The 27953-nt window shown below is 50.4% G+C and overlaps 2 protein-coding genes across 17 annotated transcripts in view; both read left to right on the top strand.

Annotated features, from left to right (window-relative positions):
* Positions 1 to 1405, top strand: part of RBM10 (RNA binding motif protein 10) — a 28668-nt gene extending 27263 nt beyond the window's left edge. For all 13 annotated transcript variants that reach the window (XM_019649263.1, XM_019649253.1, XM_019649238.1 and 10 more), the window contains 5 exons: positions 56 to 244; positions 325 to 399; positions 650 to 756; positions 832 to 961; positions 1057 to 1405. In XM_019649263.1, the coding sequence (XP_019504808.1) occupies positions 56 to 244; positions 325 to 399; positions 650 to 756; positions 832 to 961; positions 1057 to 1182 (627 nt within the window). In that variant the 3' untranslated portion in view covers positions 1183 to 1405. The remainder of the gene's footprint in view (positions 1 to 55; positions 245 to 324; positions 400 to 649; positions 757 to 831; positions 962 to 1056) is intronic.
* A 5491-nt stretch (positions 1406 to 6896) lies between these two features.
* Positions 6897 to 26886, top strand: UBA1 (ubiquitin like modifier activating enzyme 1). Of its 4 annotated transcripts, XM_019649178.1 has the most exons (27): positions 9918 to 10124; positions 14233 to 14358; positions 14509 to 14625; positions 14733 to 14791; positions 14893 to 15061; positions 15154 to 15288; positions 16313 to 16419; positions 16667 to 16757; positions 16869 to 17001; positions 17507 to 17604; positions 17708 to 17854; positions 17988 to 18161; positions 18288 to 18392; positions 18479 to 18559; positions 18885 to 19040; positions 20504 to 20669; positions 20768 to 20964; positions 21717 to 21781; positions 22021 to 22216; positions 22948 to 23022; positions 23146 to 23335; positions 24817 to 24905; positions 25185 to 25277; positions 25402 to 25593; positions 26156 to 26257; positions 26359 to 26459; positions 26553 to 26886. In XM_019649178.1, the coding sequence occupies exons 3-27, from the start codon at positions 14509 to 14511 to the stop codon at positions 26686 to 26688; spliced, it is 3174 nt and encodes a 1057-aa protein (XP_019504723.1). In that variant the 5' UTR covers positions 9918 to 10124; positions 14233 to 14358; the 3' UTR covers positions 26689 to 26886. The 4 variants fall into 4 exon arrangements, with proteins under 4 accessions (XP_019504741.1, XP_019504736.1, XP_019504729.1 ...); XM_019649196.1 differs by lacking the exons at positions 9918 to 10124; positions 14233 to 14358 and adding an exon at positions 6897 to 7041; XM_019649191.1 differs by lacking the exons at positions 9918 to 10124; positions 14233 to 14358 and adding an exon at positions 7754 to 7852.
* The last annotated feature ends 1067 nt before the right edge of the window (positions 26887 to 27953 follow it).

Here is a 27953-nt window from a genome sequence, read left to right as displayed (position 1 = left end):
AAGGGGCGGCGGGGGGGCTCTGATCTTGCCAGGCCTGATCTCCCACCTTCTGCAGAGCCCACCTCGGGGGCTGGTGGCAGCCTACAGCGGGGAGAGTGACAGTGAGGAGGAGCAGGAGCGAGGGGGCCCAGAGCGGGAGGAGAAGCTCACTGACTGGCAGAAGCTGGCCTGTCTGCTCTGCCGGCGCCAGTTCCCCAGCAAGGAGGCGCTCATCCGGCACCAGCAGCTCTCCGGGCTCCACAAGGTGACTGAGGGAGGCTTGGCAGGGAACACTGGGCCGGCCCAGCCCGGCCCAGCCATTTCACTCTTCGTGTCCTCTTGCAGCAAAACCTTGAGATTCACCGGCGAGCCCACCTATCAGAAAATGAACTAGAAGCACTTGAGAAGAATGACATGGAGGTGAGGTGTGACCCACTCCCAGGCTCCATCCCCTGTCCCTTGCCAAGTGCCCATCCCCTGAGGCAGCTAGTGCTCAAGTTCCTCAGCTGGGTACAGCCTGGCTGCTGGTGCCTATGATGTCCTACCCTCAGGACCTCAGACCTGTTAGTCAGATCCAGCTCCCCATGGGACACCCCACCACCCATCTGTGCCCATATTTCCTGCCAATAGTGACCAGCTCCCCCATTTTCTCACACACACACGTTTTCAGCAAATGAAGTACCGGGACCGCGCAGCTGAACGCAGAGAAAAGTATGGTATCCCTGAGCCACCGGAGCCCAAGAGGAGGAAGTATGGTGGCATGTCTGCAGCTTCCGTGTGAGTGCCCAGAGCCAGGTGGGGGGCCTGAGGCTGTCAGGCCAGTCACTCACTCTGTACCACTGTCCTCTGCAGGGACTTTGAGCAGCCCACACGGGATGGGCTGGGCAGTGACAACATTGGCAGTCGCATGCTCCAGGCCATGGGCTGGAAAGAGGGCAGTGGCCTGGGCCGAAAGAAGCAGGGCATTGTCACACCCATTGAGGTGAGTCTCCGTGATCCCATCTCCATCCTTCAGCTCTGCACTGCAGCCCTGCCTCACCCCCAGCCCCCCTGAAAGAGCCTGCCTCCTTCATACAGGCCCAGACACGGGTGCGGGGCTCCGGCTTAGGAGCCCGAGGCAGCTCCTACGGGGTCACCTCAACCGAGTCCTACAAGGAGACACTGCACAAGACAATGGTCACCCGCTTCAACGAGGCCCAGTGAGGAGCTGCAAGAGCTACTTCTATATCTGTTGGGTATAGAAGTAGTCCTGCCTCAGGCAGGAGAGGATGAATTGTTAGATCATCTGAATGGGGCTCTGCAACCATCTACCAGCCAACTCCCCAACCAGAGAGGCCCTGACCAAGTCAGACTTTGAGTTGGTGACTTCTGTTGGAAAACTGGGCTGGAATATGTTCTTTTTGTAATAAAAGCTGAAAAGTCCGCAGCTTACATGCCTCTTTCTCATATCCCAGCATGGTTTGTGGCCCACACAGACACAGGGACATAAACACAAACAAGGGGACTTGTCAGGCCAAGTGGGTGGCAGTGTTAGCATTCACAATGTCTGGTACATGGTGGCTGCCAGCTCAGTGGGGGTGGGGGTGGGAGTGCAGAGCATGGGGTTCTGGCCTGTGCCCCAACCCATAAGGTCCTGGTTATAGCCCATCACCATTGTTTGGGCCAGCAGGTCATGCTGTACCAGGAAATCCAGCACCACCAGGGCACTGCCAGGCTTGAAGTCCCCCTGGGGCAGAGCCAGGAATACGAATACTCCATCCCCTCGCCTCGCCACCTCGCAGCGGCACTTGCTATATAATAAATAGCAAGGCTAAATTGTACTTGGCCCTCCCTGGGCCTGCGGACAATGCCCCAGGGCATCTCCAAGTGGACAACAGCGGGCACTCTGGCACCAGTGGGCCCTGCCCTGTGCCCTTAACGGGCTGATTATTCCGAGAGAGGGGTGGAGACAGAGGAACTCGGGATGCCCCACCAGGCCCATTTGGGTCCACCTGTGTCCCTATCCTCTCCAGGGCTGTTACCACAGGGCCCCAACAAGGAGCCCTCGTTCATGGTCACCAGTAGTAAATGGTACAGCCACTCTGGAAACTTGAGCTGTTTTGTATAAAGGTAAACATATGCTTATCCTATGACTCAGCAATTCTATTCTTAGATTTACCCCAAATAAATGCAAACGTGTCAACGAAAGGACTTGTCATATGTATATTCATAGCAGCTGTATTCATAATAGCCCCAAACTGGTAATAATCCAAACGTCCAACAAGAAGAGATGGATAAATTATGGTCTATTCATTTAATGGAATACAACTCAGCAATAAAAAGGAACAAAATACTGATACAAATGACATGAATGAATCTCACAAATATGTTGAGTGGAAAAAGACAAAAGAGTGCAGACTGTATGAGTCCACTTAATGTGGAGTTCTCAGACACATTTATGGTGATAGCAGTCAGCAGGGTGGAGGTGGGGAGGTTGTTATTCACTGAAAAGAGTTGCAAGGTAGCTGTCTGGAATAATGAAAAGGCTCTATCACTTGACTTGGGTGCTGGTCACACAGGTGTACACTTAGGTAAAAATTAAACAAGCTGTATAGTTAAAAATCTGAGCATTTTCTCATGTAAATTATACAAGAAGTTGGAAAAAGACCACCAGAGCAAACTTCAGTAAGAAGGAAGGAAATAAGCAGAAATAGATAAAATAGGGGAAAAGGCAGAATAATAAAATCAAAAGCAGAATCTTTGAAACAAAAATGAAGAGGAAAGAGACCTCTGGCAAGACTGATCAATTTAGACACAAAAACCAAATCCAAAATTAAAAGGGAATTTACTATAGATGCAAGAGCTTTTAAAAATAATGGAAGTATATCTGAAAATCTAGAGTACATTCCTAGAAAAATATAAAATGCCAAAACTGTTCCAAGTAATGAAGAAACATTACTTGAATAAAGCAAAAAGTAATGAAGAAATAATAAGCTTCCCTTCTCGTCACCATAAAAGACCAAGATGGTTTTTGTAGGTGTGATCTACCAAACTCCAGGGAACCGTTAATTGCTATCTTACAAAAGTTCTAGATATTAGAAAAAGCACAAAAGATGTCTATGTTATGAGGCTAGTATAATCTTGATCCCGGAAACAGGTGAGATAATACAAAAAAATATTTCAAGCCCATTTCATTTATACCTGTAGATGTACAAATTCTTAAAATCTTAGCTAAATGAACCCAACAATATACATTTTGATCAAACAGTTTATCCCAGGAATGCAAAATGTGTCAACATCAAGAAAGCTATACTCTGGGGGCAAACAGTTTATCCCAGGAATGCAAAATGTGTCAACATCAAGAAAGCTATACTCTGGGGGCAAACAGTTTATCCCAGGAATGCAAAATGTGTCAACATCAAGAAAGCTATACTCTGGGGGCGGCTGGTTGGCTCAGTTGGTTAGAGCATAGGAGCTCTGAGCAACAAGGTTGCCAGTTGGATTCCCACATGGGATGGTGGGCTGCGCCCGCTCCCCCCACACACAACTAGATTGAAAACGGCAACTGGACTTGGAGCTGAGCTGTGCCCTCCACAACTAAGACTGAAGGACAACAACTTGACTTGGAGCTGATGGGTCCAAGGAAAAACACACTGTTCCCCAATAAAGTTAAAAAAAAAAAGAAAGCTATATTTGTATATGTAGTTCTCTACATTAACAGACCAAAAGTAAACAAACATATAATAATCTCAACCACAGAAAAAGCATTTGATAGTTCAAGAATCCATGAACCCATACTTATATAAATCAATGAATAAAAGAGTAAACAAATGGAGAAGAGAAACAGCTTTTTTTCCAGTATAATGTCACTAATTACAGAACGATGATGGAGTTAGAAAATCGAGGGCTGCTAAAACTAGTGGTTACACTTTATTGAGGAACAGTGTATACTTACATAGATCCAAAGTATTTCCCATGAGATAAATGTTAATTCCAAAGAGGAAAAAAAATAGTATCTTCGCAGTAGAGAAACCTGGCAGGCACCATCTTAATGAAGGAAACAAAGTGAACATTATCAGTACTAAAATCATGAGCCATCTGATAGCATGAAATGAGGAGACAGCACATCCAAGCTGCAGAACCTAAATCTAACCATGAGGAAACATCAGACAAAGCCAAACTGAGGGACATGCCACAGAATTCTTGGCTTGTAATCTTCAAAAGCGTCAAGGTCATGAAGGTCAAGGGAAGTATGAAGAACTGTTCCAGACTGAAGGAGACATGCCCTCTGAATGTTCAGATGTCACCTCCCTAATAGGGCCTGTCCTGGCTACCCCATTTCAAATTCCAAAGCCTCACTGCCACACTCCCTATGCCCCCTTCCTTGTCTTACTTTTCTCCATAATGCTTCTCACCTTCTCAATTTCTAACATACTATGTATTTCCTTACTTTTCTATATTATTTGTCTCCTTCACTAGAAGAAAAAGCTCCACAAGGGAAGGGACTTTTGTCTGCCTTGTTCACTACTGTGTCCCTAATACCTAGAACAGGCTTTGGCACATACCAGACCTTGGCAACATGAACAAGTCACACACCACAACTGTTTGAATCACTCCCATCCTCATCACTCCCATCCTCAAGCCTCCATTTTTTTTAAAAAGGCTAATAAACAGTTCCTAAAAATCCTAAGTACAACAACCCAATAGAAAATGGATAAAGGACATGAATTCCCAGAAAAGAACTGCAAATACCTTTTAAATCTATGAAAAGATGTTCAAGTTCACTCCTAGTAAGAAAAACACAAACTATAATGACACAGGATTGGCAAACATCCAAAGGCACTTTCCTGCTGGAGGCAATGCGAAATGGTACCAGTATTGCAGCCCCCACCCTTCCCCCCTGCTTTCTCCACAGGCTTTTACTTAAGCTATTCCCTCCCACTGGAATGCCTTTCCCTCTCACTTGGGAAAGTCCAAATCCTGGCTCAGTTACTCCCACTGATCCATTTGAAGGCAATCAATTCTTCAGAGAACTTGTCCACACACATGGCTTCAGTTGTCACCCCTGATGGTCTCCATATCTCCAGCCCAGACCTCCTTCCACCCCCTGAATTTCAGACCTGGTCCCCAACTGTTCACCCAACAGACACATACCAGACCTTGGATGTCTAACAGACATCTCAAATGTAACACATCTAAAAACAAACTCCTGCTCTTGCCCCACACCTGCTCCTAATAGAGTATTTCCCTTGTCAGCTGATGACAACTCCATCCTTCCAGCTGCTCAAGCTAAAAACCTAGGGGTCAGCCAAGACTCCTCTCTATTTTTCATGCCCTGTATCTGATCTCTTGGCAAATCCTGGCGTCTTTACCTTCAAAATCAATCCAAAATCCAATCCTTCTTCACCACTTCACCACTTCCACTTTTACCACCTTGGTCTGATCCTCTCTCATTTCTTTGAATCTTGCAGTAGCCTTTACACTGGGTTTTCTGCTTCCACCTTTCCCCTTAGTTTGTTCTCTCACCACACAGAGCAGCCAGGTTGTTTATTCTAAAATATAATTTATATAATGTGACTCTCCTGCTTAAAATCCTTTAATGGCTCCCCATGGATCTTAGAATAAAAACATCTCACCCTGGCTTACAATGCCCTACTTGACATGGCCTAGGACCACATCTCGCAGCACTCTCCCTTCCTCACTGTTCTCCAGCTACAAAGACTTCTGTGCTGTTGCTCAAACATGCCAAGAACTTCCAACCTCAAGGCTTTGCACTGGATGCCCCCTCTATCCTCAATGCTTTCCCCCATGTTACATATGGTTCACTTCCTCACTTTTCACATGCCACCTCCGAGAAGCATTCCCTGACTACTTTCCATGGGGTATCAGGGCAGGTCTCTCTGAGATGAGGCAAAGGATAAATAAGGAAAAGATCTGATGGAAGAGAGTTCTTGACTATTGGAAGGGCAGACTCCTTGCTTTGTTCTCTGTGGTGTTCCCAGTGCCTGGCACTTAGTAGGCATTCAATAAATCTTTTTCAAATGAACAGATTTGGAGGTTGTTGACAGGATATGAGATTCAGAATTTGGAATAAGGTGATAAAGGCATTTTGTGTTAAACACTTTTGCTCAAACATCACCTTCTCAGCGAGGCCTTCCTTGATCTCACTGTCCCCACAAATTTTCGCTTACCTTGTTCTATTTTTCTTCATAGCATTTAGGAGTTATATATACAACACACATTTGCATATATATTTAATTATATATTCACATGTGGATATAGAATATACACAATGTATTAAATATAAGACATTTATTATATACAGATGTAAATTATTTACCTATTGACACTAGCTATCGTTATGTAAACTATGCAGTATTTATATATACATTGGATTATATAATTTGTTATATAGTCACACATATATATAAGGTATCTATTATAATATATAAGGTATCTATTATAATACATATTTACATGCAAAACTATAATTTTTACTTATGTGTTATATTTATGGTCTGTCTCTCTCGCTAGAATGTCAGCTCGGTGAAGGCAAGAAGAATCCCTAGCACCTGGCCCACAGCCTGGGCTCCATAAATGTCAAATGTATGAACTCCTTTGGCCATCTGAGCCTCAGCCTTCCCATCTGGAGGATGGGAGTGTCTTTCCATCTGGAGGTACCCCGGTGTTCCGCTCCCTTTTTTCACCCCCAGTGACCCGCTCCCGGAATTCCACAGCCCAGGGTTACGTTTTCCCATACCCTGGCCGCTGATGCCCACCACGTGCACCAGGCACTGGCCAGACCGGACTACCACCCCCAGCATGCCTCGCGCTTTCGGAAAGGACCACAATCCGTAGGGGTGTCTGGGTCTGACACAGGCTGCCGACAGCGCGGGAGCAGGGGCGGGCGCCCCTTTAAGCGTTTGTGGTACGTCCCAAACCGGGGCCCTCCAAGTCCCCGCGCTTCCGAGCTCCGCGCAAACTCTGGCTCTTCTTGTGCGACGGAGGTGGTTTGCTCTTCCGTTGCCCCGTGGCTTCGGCTCATCTCCAGCAGGAAGGCGAGGCTTCCGCCCGGCGCAGGGGGTGAGCTGGAGCACGGTGCCCCTGAACCCCTGGACAGAATTTGAGGGAGGGGACTCAGTTTCGGGGATCCCCCAATGGGCATATTTAGAGGCTCTGGGCCCGGGGTGGCTTTTAGGGGTGGCTGTTTTTGAGGGACCCTTAGGAAGTGGCTTTTGGGGACTCCGGGGTGGGATGTGGGAGTCTGTTGTAGGGAATATTCCTTGGAGACAAGGTTTATATACCCCTTGGAGACAGGGTTTTGGGGGATGTTTGGGGAGACCCTTAGGGTGCATGTATGAGTACTCTGTCCATGAGGCAGAATTTGGGGTGCTTCCCAAGGGGAGCGGCGAAGTTTGAGGTTCCTGAAGCCAAGGCGGAGTTTGGGGCGGGCTTATTTAAGGAGAGGTCCTGGCCACGGTAGGAACGTTCTGGACCGACGTGGCATTGTGAAGGTATCTGTGGCCTTTGTGACCTCTGCTTCTATGATGCGGTCCCCCCGCGCTTGAGTACTTGGGGCGGGGAGACTGGACGCGTCGGGACCCACAAGTTGTTAGGGAGAGGAGCCCCCAGCCCAGGCTGTGGAAGGGACGCCGGAGCACAGCGTGCTAGGCGCTTCCCGAGGGGACTGAGTGCAGCCGGGCCTTCGTTGGCCGCGGCTTTATTCATTATTCATGAGGAGGTGGGGCTATAAGGCAGCCTATTTTTGCCTCTTTCGCACCTGGTCCGCTGGAAGTGTCGTCTTGTGAATTATTCACGATGGGGCGGATCAGCGTGCTGAAGGGGCGTTCTACAATTTGCCGGGCAAACTAGACCTCATTGATTAATCGTAAAGGTGAGTAGAGCCCAAGTTTTCAGTGGCTTCTCTAGGGGCGTTGTTCATAATTCATGAGGGGCGTAGCTTTCATGGATTTATCTGCATGGATACACTGTTAGCTTTGCCTTATAGGCTCCAGGGTTTAGCCTCGTGCACGGTTCATTTTTTATAGCTCACGCACCTCAGATTATCAACAAAGGCTCTAGATTCAAATCGTATTGATTCTTTCCAGCCATGTGATCTTTGTCAAATCTTTCTGTGAGCCTGAAAAGTGGGCATGAGCATAAAATGATCAGATTAGTTTACACTCATTTAGCACTTTATTAGCCCATTTAATCCCCACAACAATCCTAGGAGGTAGGTTATTATTATCCTATTTTATAGATGAGGAAACTGGGACACCGGGAGGGTAAGTAATTTGCCTAGAGTTACTCCCAGTCAATGAGTGGCTGAGCCTGCATTCAAACCCAGCCAGTCTAGTTCCAGAGTCTGTACCCCATAATTTAATGGTACTGCTACTGTTAGTCATATATAACTATGTGCCAGGCACTGTTCTAAGCCCTTTCTACACATTTATTCATTTAAACTCCATCACAAGGTAGGTTACTGTTATTTTATGGATGGGGAAACAGTGGCCCAGAGAAGGGAAGTTTCTGGCCCCAGGTCACAGAGCTAGTCATCGGTGGGTGGAAATGATTTTTGTGAGGGATTAAGAACTCTCTAAGGAGGTCACTTTTGAGCTGAGACCTGAAGGACTGACAAGAAGAAACCAATTTCCTGCTCTGCATTCCTGAGATCAGTGGCACAATGCCTGGAAAGGAAACAACACAGGAGACACCGCATCTGTTAATGGGATCTGTTATTATTTGACAAAAATGTATTCAGTGCTTATTGTGTGCTTGGGGGTTATCTCTGGTGACCTGGCAGTCTGTCCTACCTATTTAATGGACATTGGTGGCCTTAGCATTCTGTTTTCCAGTGTCCTCGGAGGGTGTTTCGAGGCATTATTTTTTAAATAATGCCCCAAGTTGGGGGGCTTCTCTAGTGGTTGGGTATACCTTCATCTACAATTAATTTTATATTAATATATATTTACATATTACCTAGTAATATATATATTTTAAAATTTGACAATGCTCTGTGCCAGCACTACACTGAGCTCATCCCATAATTCATATTCTTTGATTTTGATAACATATATTGCCTTTATGAAGTAGATGGGTTCTATTGCTATCCCCATTTTACAGTAGTGGAAAATGAGGCATGTAGTGAGTGGATTTGGTTGGACTAAGGCAGCCCTGTTTCTAGTGCAGTTAGTCATTGGTGGGGAGGAGGTAGCTACACTTCCCCTGGGTTTTCCCTGTGGCTCTACAGCATCAGCTTTTATTATTCATATACAGGAAGGCGTGGCCATGTTGCCAGGGCTGGATTACCCTAATCCCTACTTTCTGGGCAGGGCTGTCTATCCAGCCTTATGTATAATTCATGATGAGTGGGTGGGACCTTTCTTGACCTCTCTGATTTTCCAGATTGAGCTGCTGCAACATCGTTATGCATTATTCATGAGTCGGGCAGTGTGTTTTTCCTGTAGTAGCCCTATTTCCCTGCTTACAGGGAATTAGATGCAGCAATAGGTAGACCTGACCCTTTTGTTCTAGCCCACAGGGTCTCATGCATTATTCATAAAAGACGTAGCCTTGGTCTCCTTGGCTTCCGGGCTGCTGCACGTCATTCATTATTCATGAGCAGTGGGGCGTGGCTTCCATGTGTTAACATTGGCTTTCTGGTTGCAGGGTGTTAGTCAACCAACCACCTGGCTATATACATAATTCATGATCAGGAAGTGTGGGCTTGAGGTCCTTTCTTGGTTTCCATAGCAGCCTGGCTGCAACAATATATTCATTATTGACGTTCCTCTGTTTTACCGGTTTTCCTAGTTAGTGGCATAGTAGCCACCAGGTGGAGCTATTCCTCTTCAAATGAGTCTCAGACCTGCAGGGACCGTCATTCATGATTCATGATTGGGTGTGGTCTGCATGCATCCGGGTTCCTGGGGGTGGGGCCCGAGGTTTTGTTCCGGCCTCTGGCTCAGCGGCCGCCATCTTGTGTCGGCGTCGGAGGTGAAGGAGGTGGCAGGGACGAGCACAACCACTACGGCCGGGGGAGGAGAAGGCGGCCCAGGCGGCGGCGACAACTCTAGGCGGCCCAGGCGGCAGGGAGAAGGAGGAGGGTGGCTTGGCTTCGGCTCCTAGAGGAGTTGGCGGCGGCGCGACCCGGGGAACCGGCATTGGTAACAAACGGCCTCTCTCAGCGCCTTGGCACGGGTTTCGGGATGCTTTGGAGGGGACAGGGCCGGCGCTGGGCCAGGCTGATGTCGGGGCGGGCCGTGATAACTCGGAAGCTGGGGTTCGATGGCAGGGGGGGGTGCGGGCAGGTCTTGGGGCGGGGCCGACATTTCTCATCCGGGACCAGCCCAGTCCCTCGGCCTCGTAAAACTGACCTTGGGTCAGACCCTCATGATCTGTTTTTAAGACTCCGGCCCAGTACCCCCAGTCAGGGACTGACCCGGTCCTGAACCTTGCATTGCAGATCAGAACTCCCTATCACCAGTAGAGCCTTACGGGGTTAAGAGTCCTGGCCAAAGCCTCCCACCAATGTATATTGTTGAAGACATTCACCAGAATGTCTCTAGACCTTCAGTATTTGCTCACAGCTTCCAAGAGGGTCCAGACCCCAGGGAGGGTTCGTATGGCTTTCAGTTCTGAGAGTCTTATCTAGCATCTTTCTTCAGACCCTCCCAACACACATATAAAATGTGTCCTCAGAGGTTCCAAGTAGACTAGACCCTGTGAAAGGCCATTTGGGCCTGGCCTCCATGTCAGAGACCCCTCCTCCACCTCTCAGGTCTCCCCACCCCACCCTGCCCTTAGCATCTTCCATCAGAAATTCTCTGGGCCAGCACTCCTATTCAGAGGCACCTCTCAGGATTTACATTTAGAGACTGTCCCTAAGGGAATGCCCCCTTTTTCATGCTCCCAGTATTCCCTTCAGAGACTACTCCTTGCAGACATATCTCCCTCATCAGGCACCCCTAACCCCCATAGCCTCCCAGGTAACAGGCACCAAAGAGGAACTGTTTGGATACAATCCTCCATCAGAGATAGAGATCCCCCTGACCGCATCTGCCCTTGCAGACCCTGTTGGCTCCTAGCCCCCTCCACCTCATAGATTCACCTCTCAAAACCCACCCTTCATTCAACCTCTGCCTTTAAAAGCTAACCAGGGTTCCAACTTCTCTCAGATCCCTTAGCCTTTCAAGGTCCACAGCATCTTCAGTCACAGGCCATCAGCTTCTGTTTTTAGCTTGGTAGGACCCCAGCATCATTGTCAGATGTTCCTTCCCCCATCAGGCCCAATGGTCCTCCATCAGAGCAGAAAACCTCCTTCTCAGCCTCTACTCTCTGCACCTCCATAGGCTCCCACATAATTGGTCAGAGAAACCCAACCCCACTTGGGGACCTAGCCAGTATCTGCTTGCTGAACTTCTTAGGGCCAGAACTATCTGGGCTCAGCGTCCCCTTGCCACTCCCTCAGCGAAGCTGCAGTCCCTGGTCTGTATCAATGAGCTCAACACAAGGCCTTTGTGCTCCAGTAGAAATCTCTCCTCAACTCTACCCTGGGAGGGACGCTAGCATCAATGTCAAAGACACCTCTCCCCCTGCAAGTCCCTGTTTTCTTTTTTGGCAAAGATGTATCTCTGCCACCAGTATCTGCCCCCAGGGCCCTAGAATCCTCCTGATGGAAAACACCCCTCCCCTCAGACCCCAGCATCTTCCTGCAGCCTCCTTGGGCCACAGAATACCCCCACCCATTCCCTGTGCAGCTTCCATGGAGCCCAGCAACTGCCCTCCTACTTGCAGCCTCTGCTGGGCTCCAGTGTAATTTCCCTGCCCTCCCCTAAAGGAGCCTTTTCCAGAGACCTTTTGGGAAGACTTAGAAGTTCCTTTCCAAAGATTTGAGTCTTCATCAGCCTTGCCAGGCTCCACCCTGCCTGTCCTGCTCCACCGGCCCCCAGGGCTTCTAACAGCCCCATTCCTGCCTCCCTCTGAGCCTCCCTGGGCTCAGACAAACTGCCTCCTGACTCCTCTCCTTTATGTTCCCAGGGACTTCTCAGTTAATCCCTCCCAAGAGGCTTGACAGGCCTCGGCATCCTGTGCCCTAGCCTCTCCATCCTGATAACCTGACCCTGTACCTAACCCCTCTCAAACCTTCTCCAGGACTCCTACCTCAAACCTCTGGTTTAGGTGGTAGAGAATTTTTAGGCTTCAAAATCACCAGTTTGGAGAACTAAGGCAAGTTCTGAAACTCTGAGCTCCAGTTCAGCTTTGCTGAACAGTTGATAGTGTATGCATCCTAATTGGGGCCTGAGCATATGTTGAGGGAGAATGGGTATCAATTTTGTGCCTGGGGTGGAGGATCTTTAGCTCCTCTGGGATTTTTGCCCCAGACCTGTTCTGTTTGCCGTGAGACTGGCCTGTTCCAAACCTCTGCAATTGAAATTCACTCTCAAAAAATCTCAACACCTGCTTAGACCCTTGCTGCCAGCACTAGAGGTCCAGAGGTAAGAGATACAGATATTAAAGATCTCTCTGGCCCTGGATCATCTCTGATTTAGGGAGTGGGGAGATGCTGTGTCCCAAACAAGCAAACCAGTGACAAGGCAAGGAGATACGGAATGGAGGCCCAGGCAGGAGCTTACTCGCGTCCTCAGATTGCTGAGTTGTAATCTCAGACCTTGATTTTTTTTTAATCTTCCTAGCTGCCCCTTGGGGATAGTTCCATTTGTCTCTGCCTTTGGAGAAAATAGGGCTAAGAGGAAATGAGATCCCTACCCAGGTCAGAGCGCCAATAAATGGAAAAATATGATTTGCCTTTGTCTCCCTAATTCACCAAGTCTCTTCCTACCTAGGTTGGTTCTTAGCATTGCTAGTAATTCAGCTGGCTGTCTCCAGCCCTAACCAGCCTCCTGCCTCCTGGGTCCTCCACTTTCACCCCTCATCCCGTAGCCCTTTGTGCTGCCCCCTGAGCTGGGTCCTGACTCTGCTATTCTCCCAGGAGGCATTTGGTAAACAGTCCCTCACCAGCTGCGTGACTCTGGGCAAGTGACTGGAGTTCCCTGGGCCTTTGTTTTCTTATTTATGATGTGGCCATAAGGTTATTTGGTCGTGGTGGACATTGTTGGGATTAAACAAAGTCCACTACTCTGTGACTGACAGGCAGTACACCCTTGCTAGATGGCAGGGTGCTCCTGTCATCGTGCTTAGTGCTAAAGTGTGACAGGTGCCAAGATGGAATCTTAGATACTTGGTGTGATTGGGTTCGGTGTACAACAAGAGGCCTAAAGGAGCATTGGAAGCAAAGGGAAATGACTCGGCCCTTTCGTCTCCAGCATCTGGTTCCAGTCACCCTTATCCCCACCCCCAGATTTCACTTCCACGGCAGGCCGTATTCGGTCTCTGGGACCTAGTGTGTGACCCTCGGCGAGTTAAATTGCCCTCATGCGCTCAGGTTTTCCAACTTGCCTGACAAGGATGCTGAGCTCAACCTTGCCTTGCATTGAGGGGATGACACCTCATCATACCGGGAGGCAGCCTGGGCTTCAGGCTCAGCAGATCCTGGTCTGGGCCCGGCTCATCCCTCTCTGTTTGTGGGAACCTGGTCAAGTCACCACACGTCCCTGAGTGAATTTTTTTCCTCCACTGTGAGGTGGGGGATGTTATTGATAGTAGTCCCAACCCCATGGGGTTGCCCTGAGGACAAAGTGAGGCAAGTCTCATGAAGTGCTTAGTATGATGTCTGGCCCAGGGAGGACTCCTAATAAACACTCACTTATTGTTGTTAACCTGCTTAAGGGACTCCACATGCAGATGAGCTTGGAAGGAGTGTGTGTGTGCTCTCTCCCTGCCACCTCTTATTGGCCTGGGTGTTTTCCCCTCCCAGACCTGGGGTGGGAGGGAGGGGATGGGGGCTGGGCTTTGTAAAACTCCTCCCTGATCCCCTCTGGGGACTGGGTTCTCTGCCATCATGCCACTCTGATGGATGTCCAAGCTGCGTTTCCCCTCCCGCACCCTTGCCGCAGGGGTTAAGGGAGAGGAGAAGGGCTGCTCGTTATTGCTCACCTGCTCTGTGCCAGGCTCTATGGTCTGTGCTCTATCTCATCACTTCAGCAACTCCACGGGGTAGGTAAGTGGTGTTATCGCCCCGATTTTACAGCTGAGGGAACTGAGCCCATAGGGGTTAATGAGATCTGTTAAGGAGTGGCAGGCTGACCTGAATCTCTATCCCTCCTCTGACTTCCCCACAAGTACATTCTTCTTGTCACTCCTTTCACCCTACAGGATTGGCGTCTCTCCCTCATAATGCTGGGCTGGGGAGAAAGGCGAATGGCCTAGTGGTCAGCAGCATGGATTGCAAGCCAGACCACCTGGGTTCAGATCTTAGCTCTGACAGCTCTGTGACCTTGGGCAAGTCACCTCACCTCTCTGTACCTGTCTCCTCTTCTGTAAAATGGGGATACTAGCCCTTAAGTCTTCCCTTCCCCCATAGTCGCCACTAACCAAGAGAAACACCCACGTGCCTCAAGCTCACCTCTGACCCTCCTTTTTCCCCTCCAGATGTCCAGCTCGCCGCTGTCCAAGAAACGTCGCGTGTCCGGGCCTGATCCAAAGCCGGGTTCTAACTGTTCCCCTGCCCACTCTGTGTTGTCCGAAGTGCCCTCAGTGCCAACCAACGTGAGTGTCTTCCTGGAGACTGGCAGGCAGGGCGGTGGGTGGGAATATCTTATAACACTGTCGGTTTGTCCATGCCCTTCTCATGCATGTCTCCCCTCCACCTCCAGGGAATGGCGAAGAACGGCAGTGAAGCAGACATAGATGAGGGCCTTTACTCCCGGCAGCTGTAAGTGGGGCCAGAGTCGGGCCAAGAGGTGGGAGACGGGCTCTGAGAGGATGTGGTCAGGAAGGCCAGGCCCTGACCCAGCATGCCCCCTAACCTGGCAGGTACGTGTTGGGCCATGAAGCAATGAAGCGGCTCCAGACATCCAGCGTACTGGTATCAGGCCTGCGGGGCCTGGGCGTGGAGATCGCCAAAAACATCATCCTTGGTGGGGTCAAGGCTGTCACCCTACATGACCAGGGCACTGCCCAGTGGGCTGACCTCTCCTCCCAGGTACCTCTTTCTGGCCCCCTTCTCCCCTGCCGAGGCACCAGCCTTCCCGAGCTCTGTAGCCACTTCACTTTGTCCCCTACTCCCCTTTGCAGTTCTACCTGCGGGAGGAGGACATCGGTAAAAATCGGGCTGAGGTCTCCCAGCCTCGCCTTGCTGAGCTCAACAGCTATGTGCCTGTCAGCGCCTACACTGGGCCCCTCGTTGAGGACTTCCTTAGTGGCTTCCAGGTACCTTGGGCACAGCCCAGCCTCCTGCCCAATTCTCTCAGAGCCCATCTCTGGTGTGTTTATTTGTTCAGTATTGAATGTGCTGGCCCACGTGCCAGGTTTCATGTTGAGGGTGCAGGTAGGGGTTGCGGGTAGGATTTAGATCCTGGACCTGCCTTTCCAGGGCGGGGAGATGTGAGCAGACAGACAATACAGCATAGGGGTAGCAGCACAGACTGGAGCCAGATTGCCTTGGCGTGAGTTTCTGCTTCTACGGTGACCTCAGGCAGGTTACTTAACCTTCTGTGCCTTACTCTTTCCTGTTTTGTAGACTTGGGGGTGGTAGTAATACCGACTTCATAGAATTTTTGTGAGGGATAAGCACTTAGAATAGCAGCTGGCACATGATAAAGGGCCATCTGGTTGTTTGTTACATAAAAATTCTGGGCTGGAAAGAGTAGCTGTGGGAGCTGAGATTCTGCCCTGGTGTGTCCCAGCAGCCAGGGCATTGCCGCCAAAACCCGAGGTAGGGCTAGGAGTTCACCCTGGTGGGGAGGGGTGGGCATTCAGGCAGAGAGCAAAGTCCCAAGGGTTGTGGCTGAGCAAGCGTCGTCTTGAGAACTGGGAGCAAGTGGGTGTGGTAGGAGTGAGCTCAGACTTTGGCTGGGAACGGTTTTACCTCTTCTGTGTCTCACAGGGCATGGCAGGGTTGCGGGCAGGCTGCAGCGGGTGTTGGCAAATGAATGAGTCAGATGTTCTCCAGACTCTGTCCTCCTAGCTGCCTCTTTACCTTGCCTGCCATGGTCTAGGGTCTAGAGATTCCTAGGGATTCAGTTTCTCTTGACTGAGTTTCACCGGCTCTGAAACTAATACACAGTAGATACTTTGTATCTACTGTGAAAAAGTATCTACTGTGAAAAAGTATCTACTGTGAAAAAGTATCTACTGTGAAAGAGCTGAACCAGCAAAGTCCTCAGGACTCCCTGAACTCTCACACCAGCCTTCCTCCATTATCCTCACTCTGAGCCTCCTCCATTCTCCACAGGTGGTGGTCCTTACCAACACCCCCCTGGAGGACCAGCTACGGGTGGGTGAGTTCTGTCACAGCCGTGGCATCAAGCTGGTGGTGGCAGACACACGGGGTCTATTTGGGTGAGTATCGCCTCCCTTTTCCCCCCAACCCCTGCCGGGCCCAGGCCAAGACCCCCAAGCTCTCACTGCCCTCAGCCACCCGGGTTTTGGATTCTGTGTGTTCACCTCTCCATATGGCATGAGCGCCGTCTGATTCCCAGCAGGGATGGGCTGAATTTGCTCAGCAAGTATTCGCTGCATCTTGAGGGACACATGGGGTTCCCGCATGCATGGGACTCAGACATCAGCCCTCTTGCCCCCTCTACAGGCAACTCTTCTGTGACTTTGGAGAGGAAATGATCCTCACTGATTCCAATGGGGAGCAGCCGCTGAGTGCTATGGTTTCTATGGTCACCAAGGTGAGGAGACCAGCCTCAGGGGTCCTGGCAGGCAGATGGGCAGCAGCAGACCTTCCTGTCTGCTCTTGGTACCCTGAGCTTGCCTCTGAGACTCACTCTTTCTTTAACCAGGACAACCCTGGTGTGGTTACCTGCCTGGATGAGGCCCGACACGGGTTTGAGAATGGCGACTTTGTCTCCTTTTCAGAAGTACAGGGCATGGTTGAACTCAATGGAAGTCAGCCCATGGAAATCAAAGTCCTCGGTGAGCTAGGGCTGTGGGGGAATTGGGAGATGGGAGGTGTGTCCCTGGGCTCTGAGCAAGGGGGGAGACACCTTGGGTGTCTGAGATGAACCAGGGACAAAGTCCCCAGGGGTCTAACCAGAGCTGGTGGGCATGGGGGAGAGGTGCTATCTCATGTCTGAGCTATTCCTAGGAGAATAGGTCCCTGGTATCTGTGCTGAGGGGGAAAGGTCTGGTGTTTGAACAGAACAAATAGTGGATCCACTCGTGTCTGAGCTGATTTGGACAGGGAGCAGGGAATGTCTTTCAGTGTAGACTTGGGGCCAGGGACACAGGGTTTCAACGGCTTGGGGCTGGGTCGGGGGCAGAAGGGGATGGTTTCTGACATCCAAGTGGCACCTGGGATGGAGAGGAGATGGCTCCTGATGTCTGAGCTGGGCCGGGCATGGAGTTTTTCTTACCTTGTGAGTGTTGTGAGTTTTATGGGGAAGGATGGGTATCCTGACAGCTCCCCTGTTTTTCCTAGGTCCTTACACTTTTAGCATCTGTGACACCTCCCACTTCTCCGACTATATCCGTGGGGGCATCGTCAGTCAGGTCAAAGTACCTAAGAAGATCAGCTTTGTGAGTATGGGGGTTGTGGGCTGTGGGGGTGGTTCTGGGCATTTTTAGCTTCTCCATTTCTTTCTTATGGTTCTGATGCGTGCCCCCCGCCACACACACACAGAAATCCTTGCTGGCCTCACTGGCAGAGCCCAACTTTGTGATGACAGATTTCGCCAAGTTCTCCCGCCCTGCTCAGCTGCATATTGGCTTCCAGGCCCTGCACCAGTTCTGTGCTCAGCACGGCCACCCCCCTCGGCCCCGCAATGAGGTAGGTGGGCAAGCCAGCCAGGGCAGATGACCATGGCACTGAAGGCCCACCATGCCTCTCTACCTGTCCACCTCCCCTCCCCCTCCCCACAGTGGCCTAACAGGTGTGCCCTTGGTTCTTTCTGCCCCATCAGGAAGATGCAACAGAGCTGGTGACCTTAGCCCAGGCTGTGAATCGATCCCGGCCAACAATGCAGCAGGACAGCCTGGATGAGGACCTCATCCGGAATCTGGCATATGTAGCTGCTGGGGATCTGGCACCCATAAATGCCTTTATTGGAGGCCTGGCTGCCCAGGAGGTCATGAAGGTCAGCATGGGTGGAGAAGGGCAGGGTAGGAGGTGGGCTAGGCACCTCCCTGGCTCTATCACTGGCTGTTCATCTATGTCAGGCCCCCATTAACCACTGACCAGTTCTCTCCTTCCCAATCTCTAGGCTTGCTCCGGAAAGTTTATGCCCATCATGCAGTGGCTATACTTTGATGCTCTGGAGTGTCTCCCTGAGGATAAACAGGCCCTCACAGAGGATAAGTGCCTCCCGGTATGGTAGTGGGGTCCATGGGGAAGGTGTCATTGGGGGCATTTTTGGCAAGACCCTTCTGACCCTCCTTTCTTAACATTCCCCAGCGCCAGAACCGTTATGATGGGCAGGTGGCTGTATTTGGCACAGACCTGCAAGAGAAGCTGGGCAAGCAGAAGTACTTCCTGGTGAGTGATCCCCTTGGACACCTGGCCTCTGGCCACCTCTTCTGGGGTCTCCTGCCTCCTAAGGGAGGATCTTTTGGTTCTTGTATCGCTGTTGCATGTCTTTGCTATTTTCTTTATCTTGAGGGAAAGCCTGGTGCATCCTTCTGTTTCTCCCCTCTGTGCCACCTCCCTCAGATGACTGGTTGGTTATTTCTTATAGCCCTGGGACTTAAGGATGTGGCACTAGATCCTCTTCCTGGCTTTTGCTGTCTTCAGGGGGGAGTAAGGGATGATGCTAATCTGCCTTACCCTGACTAGCCTCTGTCTCTTCTTGGCTGTTTCCTAGGTGGGTGCAGGTGCCATTGGCTGTGAGCTGCTCAAGAACTTCGCCATGATTGGGCTGGGCTGTGGGGAGGGCGGAGAAATTGTCATCACAGACATGGACACCATTGAGAAGTCGAATCTCAACCGACAGTTTCTGTTCCGGCCCTGGGATGTCACCGTGAGTGAGGGGGGTATGGTGGAGGGTGCTTTGTCATCTCACTTTCCTCCTGTCTTTTGATCCATTCTTTCTGGAAAGGAGGCCTTTCCACCTTTTTCTCTCCATCTCTTTTCCCTCAGTATCTCTGTCACTCATTCAACAAACACTGATTGAGTACCCTTCCACTGAATCTACCATTTTTCATCTCATTTTTTTTCCTTGACCTCTTGTCAGTGCTGTTGGGATAGTGCGTCGGGGTCACCCAAACCACCCCCAAGTTCAGTGATTCAATAGGAAGACTCACAGGACTCAGCATATAGTCAGTCATATTCACAGCTGTGATTTTTTTTCCGTCAAAGAATGCAGAGCAACATCAGCAAAGGGAAAAGGCATGCAGGGTGAAGTCTGGGGGAGACCAGGCACAAGTTTCTAAGACTCCTCTCTCAGTGCAGTCACAGAGGACAAGCTTAATTCCCCCAGTAGCCAGTTGCAGCGACATATGTGAAATGTTGCCAACCAGGGAAGCTTGTTAGAGACTCAGCACCCAGGTTTTTTACTGTGGGCTGGTCACATAGGCACTCTCTGCTGGGCACCTACCCAAATTCCAGATTCCCAGAAGGAAAGCAGGTATTCAGCACAAACCACATTGTTTGCATAAGCAGTCTAGGCAGAGAGAGCCACCCTTATCAGGTAAGGAAGGGATGGTGAGAATACTCCCGAAATCCAAGTTCCCAGATACTAGCCAAGGGACAGCCTTGCAAGCAGGCCTTTGCATGGGGAATGCTTTATGCCTGGTAGGTTCACTTTTCTCTGCAGGATGGAAGCTGGGTTATACAGGAATCTAGCTGGGAAGCCTTCTATAAGGAACAGTGTCGTTTATAGTTAATGTCCATGATAAGTGCTATGCAAAAATAAGATAAGGGAAGTTGGGTAGGTCCAGGACATGGGTTTGCACGTTTGATCACTGGTTGAGGAAGGGTCTGCAGACTTGGAGGGGATGAGGGAGTAGAGCCCCCTCTTCTGGGGAACAGTAACTCCAGGCCACGATCCAGAGGTGAGAGAGTGGTAAGAGATGAGCTAGAGTTAATGGGGCCACGTTTTACCTTCAGTGGAGGTAAGAGCCAGGTGACGGTTCTGAGCAGAGGAGGGACAGGACCTGACTCGAGGTTTTGAGAGGATCCTGCTTGTCTGTGTGCTAAGGTCCTGTTTTGTTTGGGGGAATGTCCCCAACCCTGGGTGTTGTTACCTGAAAGAACAATAGATGTTGGGTAGGCAGAAGACCACATGGCTGGCCTATTGTCTCCAGTCAGTGTCTGGCCACTGCTTCCCTTTCCACTGAGCTCCTGCTACATCTGTTACAGCCCTATCCATGTGGCACTGTCACAGACTGTCTCCTGCTAAGCCAGGGAGCTTCCTGAGGCTGGTTGGCTGAATGCACAAATAACTAAGCTCTGTTTCCCCATCCCCACCCTCGCCCCCTCTAGAAATTAAAGTCTGACACCGCTGCTGCAGCTGTGCACCAGATGAATCCGCACATCCGGGTGACAAGCCACCAGAACCGTGTGGGCCCTGAAACGGAACGCATCTATGATGACGATTTCTTCCAAAACCTGGATGGTGTGGCCAATGCCCTGGACAACGTGGATGCCCGTGAGTTTGGAGGAGGTCAAGGGCGCGTGCACATTCTCCCTCCCCCTCTCCAGTGCCTGTCTTCTGTCCTTTCCTGACATCCTTCCCCCCACCCCAAGGCATGTACATGGACCGCCGCTGCGTATATTACCGTAAGCCGCTGCTGGAATCGGGCACACTGGGTACCAAGGGCAATGTGCAGGTGGTGATCCCCTTCCTGACAGAGTCTTACAGCTCAAGCCAGGACCCGCCTGAGAAGTCCATCCCCATCTGCACACTGAAGAACTTCCCTAACGCCATCGAGCACACCCTGCAGGTGATAAGCTTTGGGCAGTGAGGAAAGGGAGCAGGCAGGCACCCTTCCCCTCGGCCACCGGGCTCCTGGCCTTCGGCTGTTGCAAGCCTAAGAGCAAGATGTGCCTTTTCTTGAAACTTGCCTCCCTCACTTCCCATCCAGCAGTGTAGGTTTCTAAAATGGTTCGTTCCTTTTTTTTTTTTTAACTTTGATTTTGGAAATTTCTCAACGTGTAGTGAAGTATAAAAAGTAGTATTGTGAACACGTAAATACCACTCATCACCTAGATTTCACAGTTCGTGTTTTGCCACATGTTCTTAGACTTGTGTGGTTTTTTTTCTTTGTGCTAAAGTATGTCATGGACATCATAATACTTGAATCCCTAATACTTCAGTGTACTTCTGCAAAGGGAGGATGTGTTCCCAGATAACAGGGTCTTGTAGCTTTGGCTGGATATTTCTTTGTCAGGGGAGTGGGGGATGTCCTGTGCAAACTCACTAGTTTTACCACTGCCCAGATCAAGTTCATTGACTTTTAAATTGAGGTGCTGGGGTGGATGGGAGAGTGTGGAAGGTTAGGAGCAGTGGTTGGAGGGCTTCCCTTCTCTCAGAGCATTTGTGTTCTTCCTACTTGATTTATTCACTGATGTCTTTCTAATGTCTCTGGAAACCCACTTTGTCAGCCATCGCCCCCATGTAATTCATTTGTTCTTGTCTCTGGAAACCCACTTTGTCAGCCATCGCCCTCATGTAATTCATTTTTTCTGTCCTTAGTGGGCTCGGGACGAGTTTGAAGGTCTCTTCAAGCAACCGGCAGAAAATGTCAACCAGTACCTTTCGTAAGTAACCAAATGCCCCCTCACCCCATCCCCTGCCTCCCAGCCAAGTCATCCTGTCTTCCTTCCTCACCATTGTAACACCTAGTACCAGGCATACTTCAAATAAATCAGTGAATGCTCGGGCCTCATACCATTGGGGTTGAGGACTAGCTTTCTGTGGAGACTGTGGGGTTGCCCTGGAGCCCATTCCTGGGATCACTGTGTAATCCTGACCCTTTGAAACTTCCAATTCCTGATAGAGACCCCAAGTTTGTGGAGCGGACCCTTCGGTTGGCAGGCACTCAACCCCTGGAGGTGCTGGAGGCAGTGCAGCGCAGCCTGGTGCTGCAGCGGCCACAGACCTGGGCCGACTGTGTCACCTGGGCCTGCCACCACTGGCACACCCAGTACTCGAACAACATCCGGCAGCTGCTGCACAACTTTCCTCCTGACCAGGTAACACCTACTTTCCGGGTCCATTTGGCAGAACCGAAACAGAAACCTGCTGTGGGTTCCTTCCGGTCACCAGGTGTCCCGTCCCGTCCCGTCCCCCCCCCCCCCCCCCCGCGGCGGGTGCCCTGAGGCAGGGGATCTCAGAAGAATGATTAAACCTGACTTATTCTTCCTGTCCCCTTTCCTTCTAGCAAGAGACCATTTCCCTTACTTGTGCTATGGGCTGAGTCATAAATCCCAAGCGATAGGGATTGTGGGGGAGAAATTGTGGGAGTTAAGAGCGTAGGAATCGGTGTGGGTTTAAATCCCAGCTCCATTTGTACTTGGGCAACTCACATGACTTCTCTTTGCACCTCAGTTTCCTCATCAGTGAAGTAGAGATGATAATATAGCTACTTCGCGGGGATTTTTGTGAGGCTTTATTGATACTTACTAATATCACATTCATACAGTGCCTGGCAATCCATAAGTGTTGAACGGCTGTTTGTCTTGCACAAAGCGATTGCCCAGGAATTGGTGGTAGTTTTCTCAGTGAGGTCCCTGCTTCAGCCTGGCATCAGAACTTCCATCTACAGGACCCTACAATCTGGGTCTTTCATGATTGACTCCAGCCTGCTGTGTGTGCCCAACCATAGTGAGTCAGGGCCCATCCGGGGCCAAGGTGAGGAGTTAGGCTTGTTAGAGAGACCTCCACTCTCAGGTCCTGCTCCTCAAAAATCTCTCCACTCCTTTAGCTCACAAGCTCAGGAGCTCCATTCTGGTCTGGGCCCAAACGCTGTCCACACCCACTCACCTTTGATGTCAATAATGTAAGTTTCCTCCTTGGTGTCTCCTAGGGTCGGTCAGTGGGTGGGTGGCTCAGTGGGTGGGAGGCCAAGACTCCCCAGACAAGGACTGATGTGCTCCCCCTTCTGGGTCCTGCCTTCTCCCAGCCCCTGCATCTGGACTACGTGATGGCTGCCGCTAACCTGTTTGCTCAGACCTATGGGCTGACAGGGTCTCAGGACCGAGCTGCTGTGGCCGCACTCCTACAGGCTGTCCAGGTCCCCGAGTTCACCCCCAAGTCTGGTGTCAAGATCCACGTCTCTGACCAGGAGCTGCAGAGCGCCAATGCCTCTGTTGGTGAGGGTGTTAGGCCAGTCAGCCACGAGTCACAACCTCACTTGTCCCCTGCTCAGCTCAGCCTCCCTAACAGTCCTCTGCCCCTGGCTCTGCTCTGCGACCTCAGGCCTGAAGCTTCCCCACACCTTCCTTTGAGTCTCTCTTCCTCTGAAATTCAGACTGTTGGTTCTCTCCCTCACTCCCACTCTCTAGCCCTCAGTAGAACTAGCTGTTTGTTTCTCTTGCTCTGTGTATCTGCCTTAAAAGAAAAACTTTTGTTTCTTCTTGATCTGTCTATCTGGGGCTGTATGATCTCCACCAATGGTCTCCCTCCCTTTATATCCGCCTCCATCTTCCCAGAACCCCATGTTTCCTTCACATGCTGCTTCACTCTAGTATGCCCTCCATATAGATTTCTTCTTCTCCCTCTCAAAGCCCCCTCCCTATCTCCCTCTCCATATCTTCTCCCCAGTTCCCCCATCTTTCTTCATCTTTTTCTCCCAGTTCATGCTGTACATCTGGGTAAAGGGCCAAGTAATAACTCCTAGGCTTTGTAGGCCATGTGTTATCTGCAGCTATTACCTCTGCAGTTGAGGCACAAAAGTAGCAATACACAACAGTAAATGAACAAATATAGCTGTGTTCCCATAAAATTCTGTTCATAAAAGGTGGCAGGCTGAATTTGGCTCATGGGACCCCCCGGTCTATGCGTTTATCCACTTCCCTTCCATCTCTCTCCCGCCATAGATAATGAATGCATCTGTAGCTATGTAACTCCCCCTGCATTTCCCTTTCATCTCCCCTCTTCCTCTCCATATGTCTTCTCCCACCTCCCTTGTCATCTCCCATCTTCCTAAATATCTACCCCCTCATGTTCCTCTTTGTGTATTTCTTCCCATCTTTCCTTCACTTCTCCCTTTGTTTCTTTTATCTATATATTTCTCCCGTCATCTCATATGTATATATAGTGTATGTAAGATGTATGTAAAATGTATATAATGTGTTAATGTTTATATAATACATTATAAAATTTCCCACCTGTCTAACCTTCTTGTATGTCCCCATTCTCCCCTTTTCATGTCTTTTCTCTCCCCCTCCATATCTTTCCTCTGTATCCACATCTGCATATTTCCCCCAACTTCTCCTTCACATATCTTTTTCATCAGCCCTTCCCCTGTATCCTCCATGTTTCCCCACCTGTCTCTACATCATTCTCCCCAAGATCTCCAGCTCTCCCTGGATCTCTCCATCTCTACTTTCTCATCATTTTGGTTCCATCGTGTCTCTAGACATAACTCTTGATAACCCCCTCTTCCTGTCTTCAGGTTTGTGCTCCATTGGCCTGTCTAGCTCTCTCTCCTTGCCCCTCCTCCTCCCAAGATAGCTTTCCTTTTCAAGTCCTTGATCTACCTGAACTCGTTTTGCCCCACCCCTGGCTCCCGTTTCCACCTCAGACCCTGGCCTGGGATCTAAAAAGCTCATGGTATCCTTTCTTCCTGCAGATGACAGCCGTCTAGAGGAGCTCAAGGCCACGCTGCCTAGTCCAGAAAAGCTCTCTGGGTTCAAGATGTACCCCATCGACTTTGAGAAGGTGCTGGGTGGAACCCTGGGCAGGCAGGGGCATGGGTTAAGCACAGATGGGCTGGACAGAACAGATTTCTGGGGATCTGGAGGCAGCCCCAGGCCTTTGTGGGGATTTGATGATGGGCCTACCATGTGGCCCTGAACGAATAGATGTTCCCAGCCATGCCTTTGTGATCTGAGAGAGCCCTGCAGGTAATGGCAGTGTCCCTAGAGACCAGGAATTCTCTTCCTTCTCTGATCCTCTTATTATCTCCCCACCCTCCCTCTGCCTCCCCATTCATTAAAGGATGATGACCGCAACTTCCATATGGATTTCATTGTGGCTGCATCCAACCTCCGGGCAGAGAACTATGACATTCCCCCTGCAGACCGGCACAAGGTGAGGGGAATCTAGACCTGACGTTCCACTCCCTCGCAGGCTTGATTGAGTTCCCCATATTGCAACCCTGCTGTAGACTTTTCCCCCTTAAATACAATCTTCTTTGATTTCTCCTGTCTCCCAGAGCAAGCTGATTGCAGGGAAGATCATCCCAGCCATTGCCACGACCACAGCAGCTGTGGTTGGCCTTGTGTGTCTGGAGCTCTACAAGGTGGTGCAGGGGCACCAACAGCTTGACTCCTACAAGAATGGTTTCCTCAACTTGGCCCTGCCCTTCTTCGGCTTCTCTGAACCCCTTGCTGCACCCCGTCACCAGGTGAGGGCTTGCATCAGGAGAGGTAGGCTTGTGGGTGGGGTGTTTGTAGAGCTGGCTCTAGTAGGCTTTCACCAGGTGAGGGTTTCTGTTCTGAGTACCTACTATGTGCCAAGCACTGGTATGATTCTGCCTATGGAAGCCCTCAGAAAAGATGCAATAGTTGAATTGTTGCCCTAGAAGATGATTAACTGCACAATAATAGCAACCAACATTTATTAGGTTCTTACTATGCTAAGTTCTTCTACTTGCTTCATTTATTAATTTACTCAAATATTTATTGAGCACCCACTGTGCCAGGCACTCTTACAGGTGCTACATTATATTCATGAGATAGATAGATTAAATGATACAATAAGTGATTTTGGAACCCTGAAAAAAGAATAGGATAAGGAAGACTTGAGAGTACCAGGTGGCAAAGGGTGGGTTTGGGATTTCAAATGTGGGATAGTCAGAGAGGCTTGTGATCTTGCTTAGCATGTCTCTGCATGAGTGGAAGTGGTAGAGTGATGGGGCTGGACCCTCTGGCGGCCCCCATCCCACTGGCCTACTCCTTGTCCCACAGTACTATAACCAAGAGTGGACGTTGTGGGATCGCTTTGAGGTACGGGGGCTGCAACCTAACGGTGAGGAGATGACCCTCAAACAGTTCCTTGACTACTTCAAGGTGAGGCCCCTTCCTTGCTCTCACCCCACCTGGGGCTGGGGTGTGCGGGTAGACTGGCCTGTCCACCCCCATGACATTGCCATCCCCTCGCCCTCCTCCAGACAGAGCATAAATTGGAGATCACCATGCTGTCCCAGGGCGTGTCCATGCTCTACTCCTTCTTCATGCCAGCCGCCAAGCTAAAGGAACGATTGGATCAGCCGTGAGTTGGGTGACGGGGAGCCTCAGCTTGCAGCTATCCCACTCCTCTTCACTGGCCTTCACCTCCCTGACCCTCTGCTCCCCCCGCCCCCAGGATGACAGAGATCGTAAGCCGTGTGTCGAAGCGAAAGCTGGGCCGCCATGTGCGGGCGCTGGTGCTTGAGCTGTGCTGCAACGACGAGAGCGGCGAGGACATTGAGGTCCCCTACGTCCGATACACCATCCGCTGAGCCCCATCCTTTCACGTAGACTGGTCCCCGCCCCGCCTCTCGAGACCCCTTCCAGCCCAGGGCTCCCATTTGACCTGCACCAGTGGCCCAGCTAGCCAAGCCTGGTGTTCCCTCCTCATCCCCCTACTTGAACCCCTCTTGCCACTGCTTCCTACCCTATTCGGAACCTGAACCCTAATAAAGAATTATTAACCCAGATGTGGCATGCCCTGCTGGTTCCAGCGAAGGAAGGGGCTTCCTGGAGCTGTCTGGTTCAACCCAAAGGGCTCAGCCCCACTTCAGCTGCCAGTTTCCTGGGCAGAGAAAATGTGGGAATTACCACCTTCCTCCTGTCCTCCCTGCTTAGGAAGAAGTAGAGGCACCATTGAGGCCATAGAGAGCAGCTACCTGGGTCCAATTTATTTGAGCGGGATTCCAATTGCTTTTCCATCTCCTTATTCCCTGCCATACTTATGTTGGGTCAACGTGGCTTATGTCCTTGGGGCAGATACCGTTCAACCTGGCTCAGAGCACTGAGACCCTGGCCATGTCTCTACCATCATGATTCCCAGTGCCAAAAATGCCTGTAATGCCTGTAGTTCAACTTCCTGCTACAGGGAGGCCTAAAGAGCTCTGCTGGACTGAGGAATGCCAGTACCTGTGTGTACTTCACTGTTTTTATGAAAATATTTAGCTGAGAACACCTGTAGAGAAAAAGCCCCTTTCCCGCTCCATCTTGCCCCCCAGGGCCTGGTCTGCCTGTCTTAAGGCCTCCTACCTTGGAGAAGAGAGGCAGCTATGGATGGGGGCTGTGGGTTGTTGATTGGTTAGAGCAGGCAGTGGGAGCCTCACCTCAGGCCCAAACAGGACTGTATGTTGCATCTTTAGTCTTGGCTGAGCACTCCAGACAGTTGAAAGCACCAATCTGGCCACCTGGTGCCTGCAGATGCCACTTATACATTTGTCTGTCACCCAGTCACTTAGACTCATCCCTTCACTCAAATCTGGGTATTGGGCATAGCACAACTATCCCTGAACCTGGCCTGACACCCATCACAGCCTGTCCCCACATCCACTGCCTCCTGGGCTAGCTTCAGACCCCAGACATCATGTCCCTCCTCCCACATGACATTTTCTTTCCCTTGGGTGACCTCATCCTTTCACAGTTCCTTTTTATTCACCACCAGGACGCTGGACTGAGGTGCTTCACTTCTGGCATCTAGTTAGTGGTGATGCTAGCTGTGTAAGTCAAGTGGTTTTTTTCCATTATTGCTACTGGAGAGTAC

The sequence above is a fragment of the Hipposideros armiger genome, unplaced genomic scaffold, assembly GCF_001890085.2.
Source record: "Hipposideros armiger isolate ML-2016 unplaced genomic scaffold, ASM189008v1 scaffold_7, whole genome shotgun sequence".
Lineage (NCBI taxonomy): Eukaryota > Metazoa > Chordata > Mammalia > Chiroptera > Hipposideridae > Hipposideros > Hipposideros armiger.
The sequence above is the reverse complement of the archived record's forward strand: the minus strand, read 5'-3'. Positions and strand labels throughout refer to the sequence as shown.

Bases quoted from the DNA above. Each gene is read 5' to 3' on its own strand.
- UBA1 (XM_019649196.1), top strand. From the start codon at position 14,509: ATGTCCAGCTCGCCGCTGTCCAAGAAACGTCGCGTGTCCGGGCCTGAT. The intron at 20,670-20,767 runs GTGAGTTTGGAG...CCCCACCCCAAG, and splicing joins CCTGGACAACGTGGATGCCC to GCATGTACATGGACCGCCGC. The intron at 26,460-26,552 runs GTGAGTTGGGTG...CCCCGCCCCCAG, and splicing joins AAGGAACGATTGGATCAGCC to GATGACAGAGATCGTAAGCC.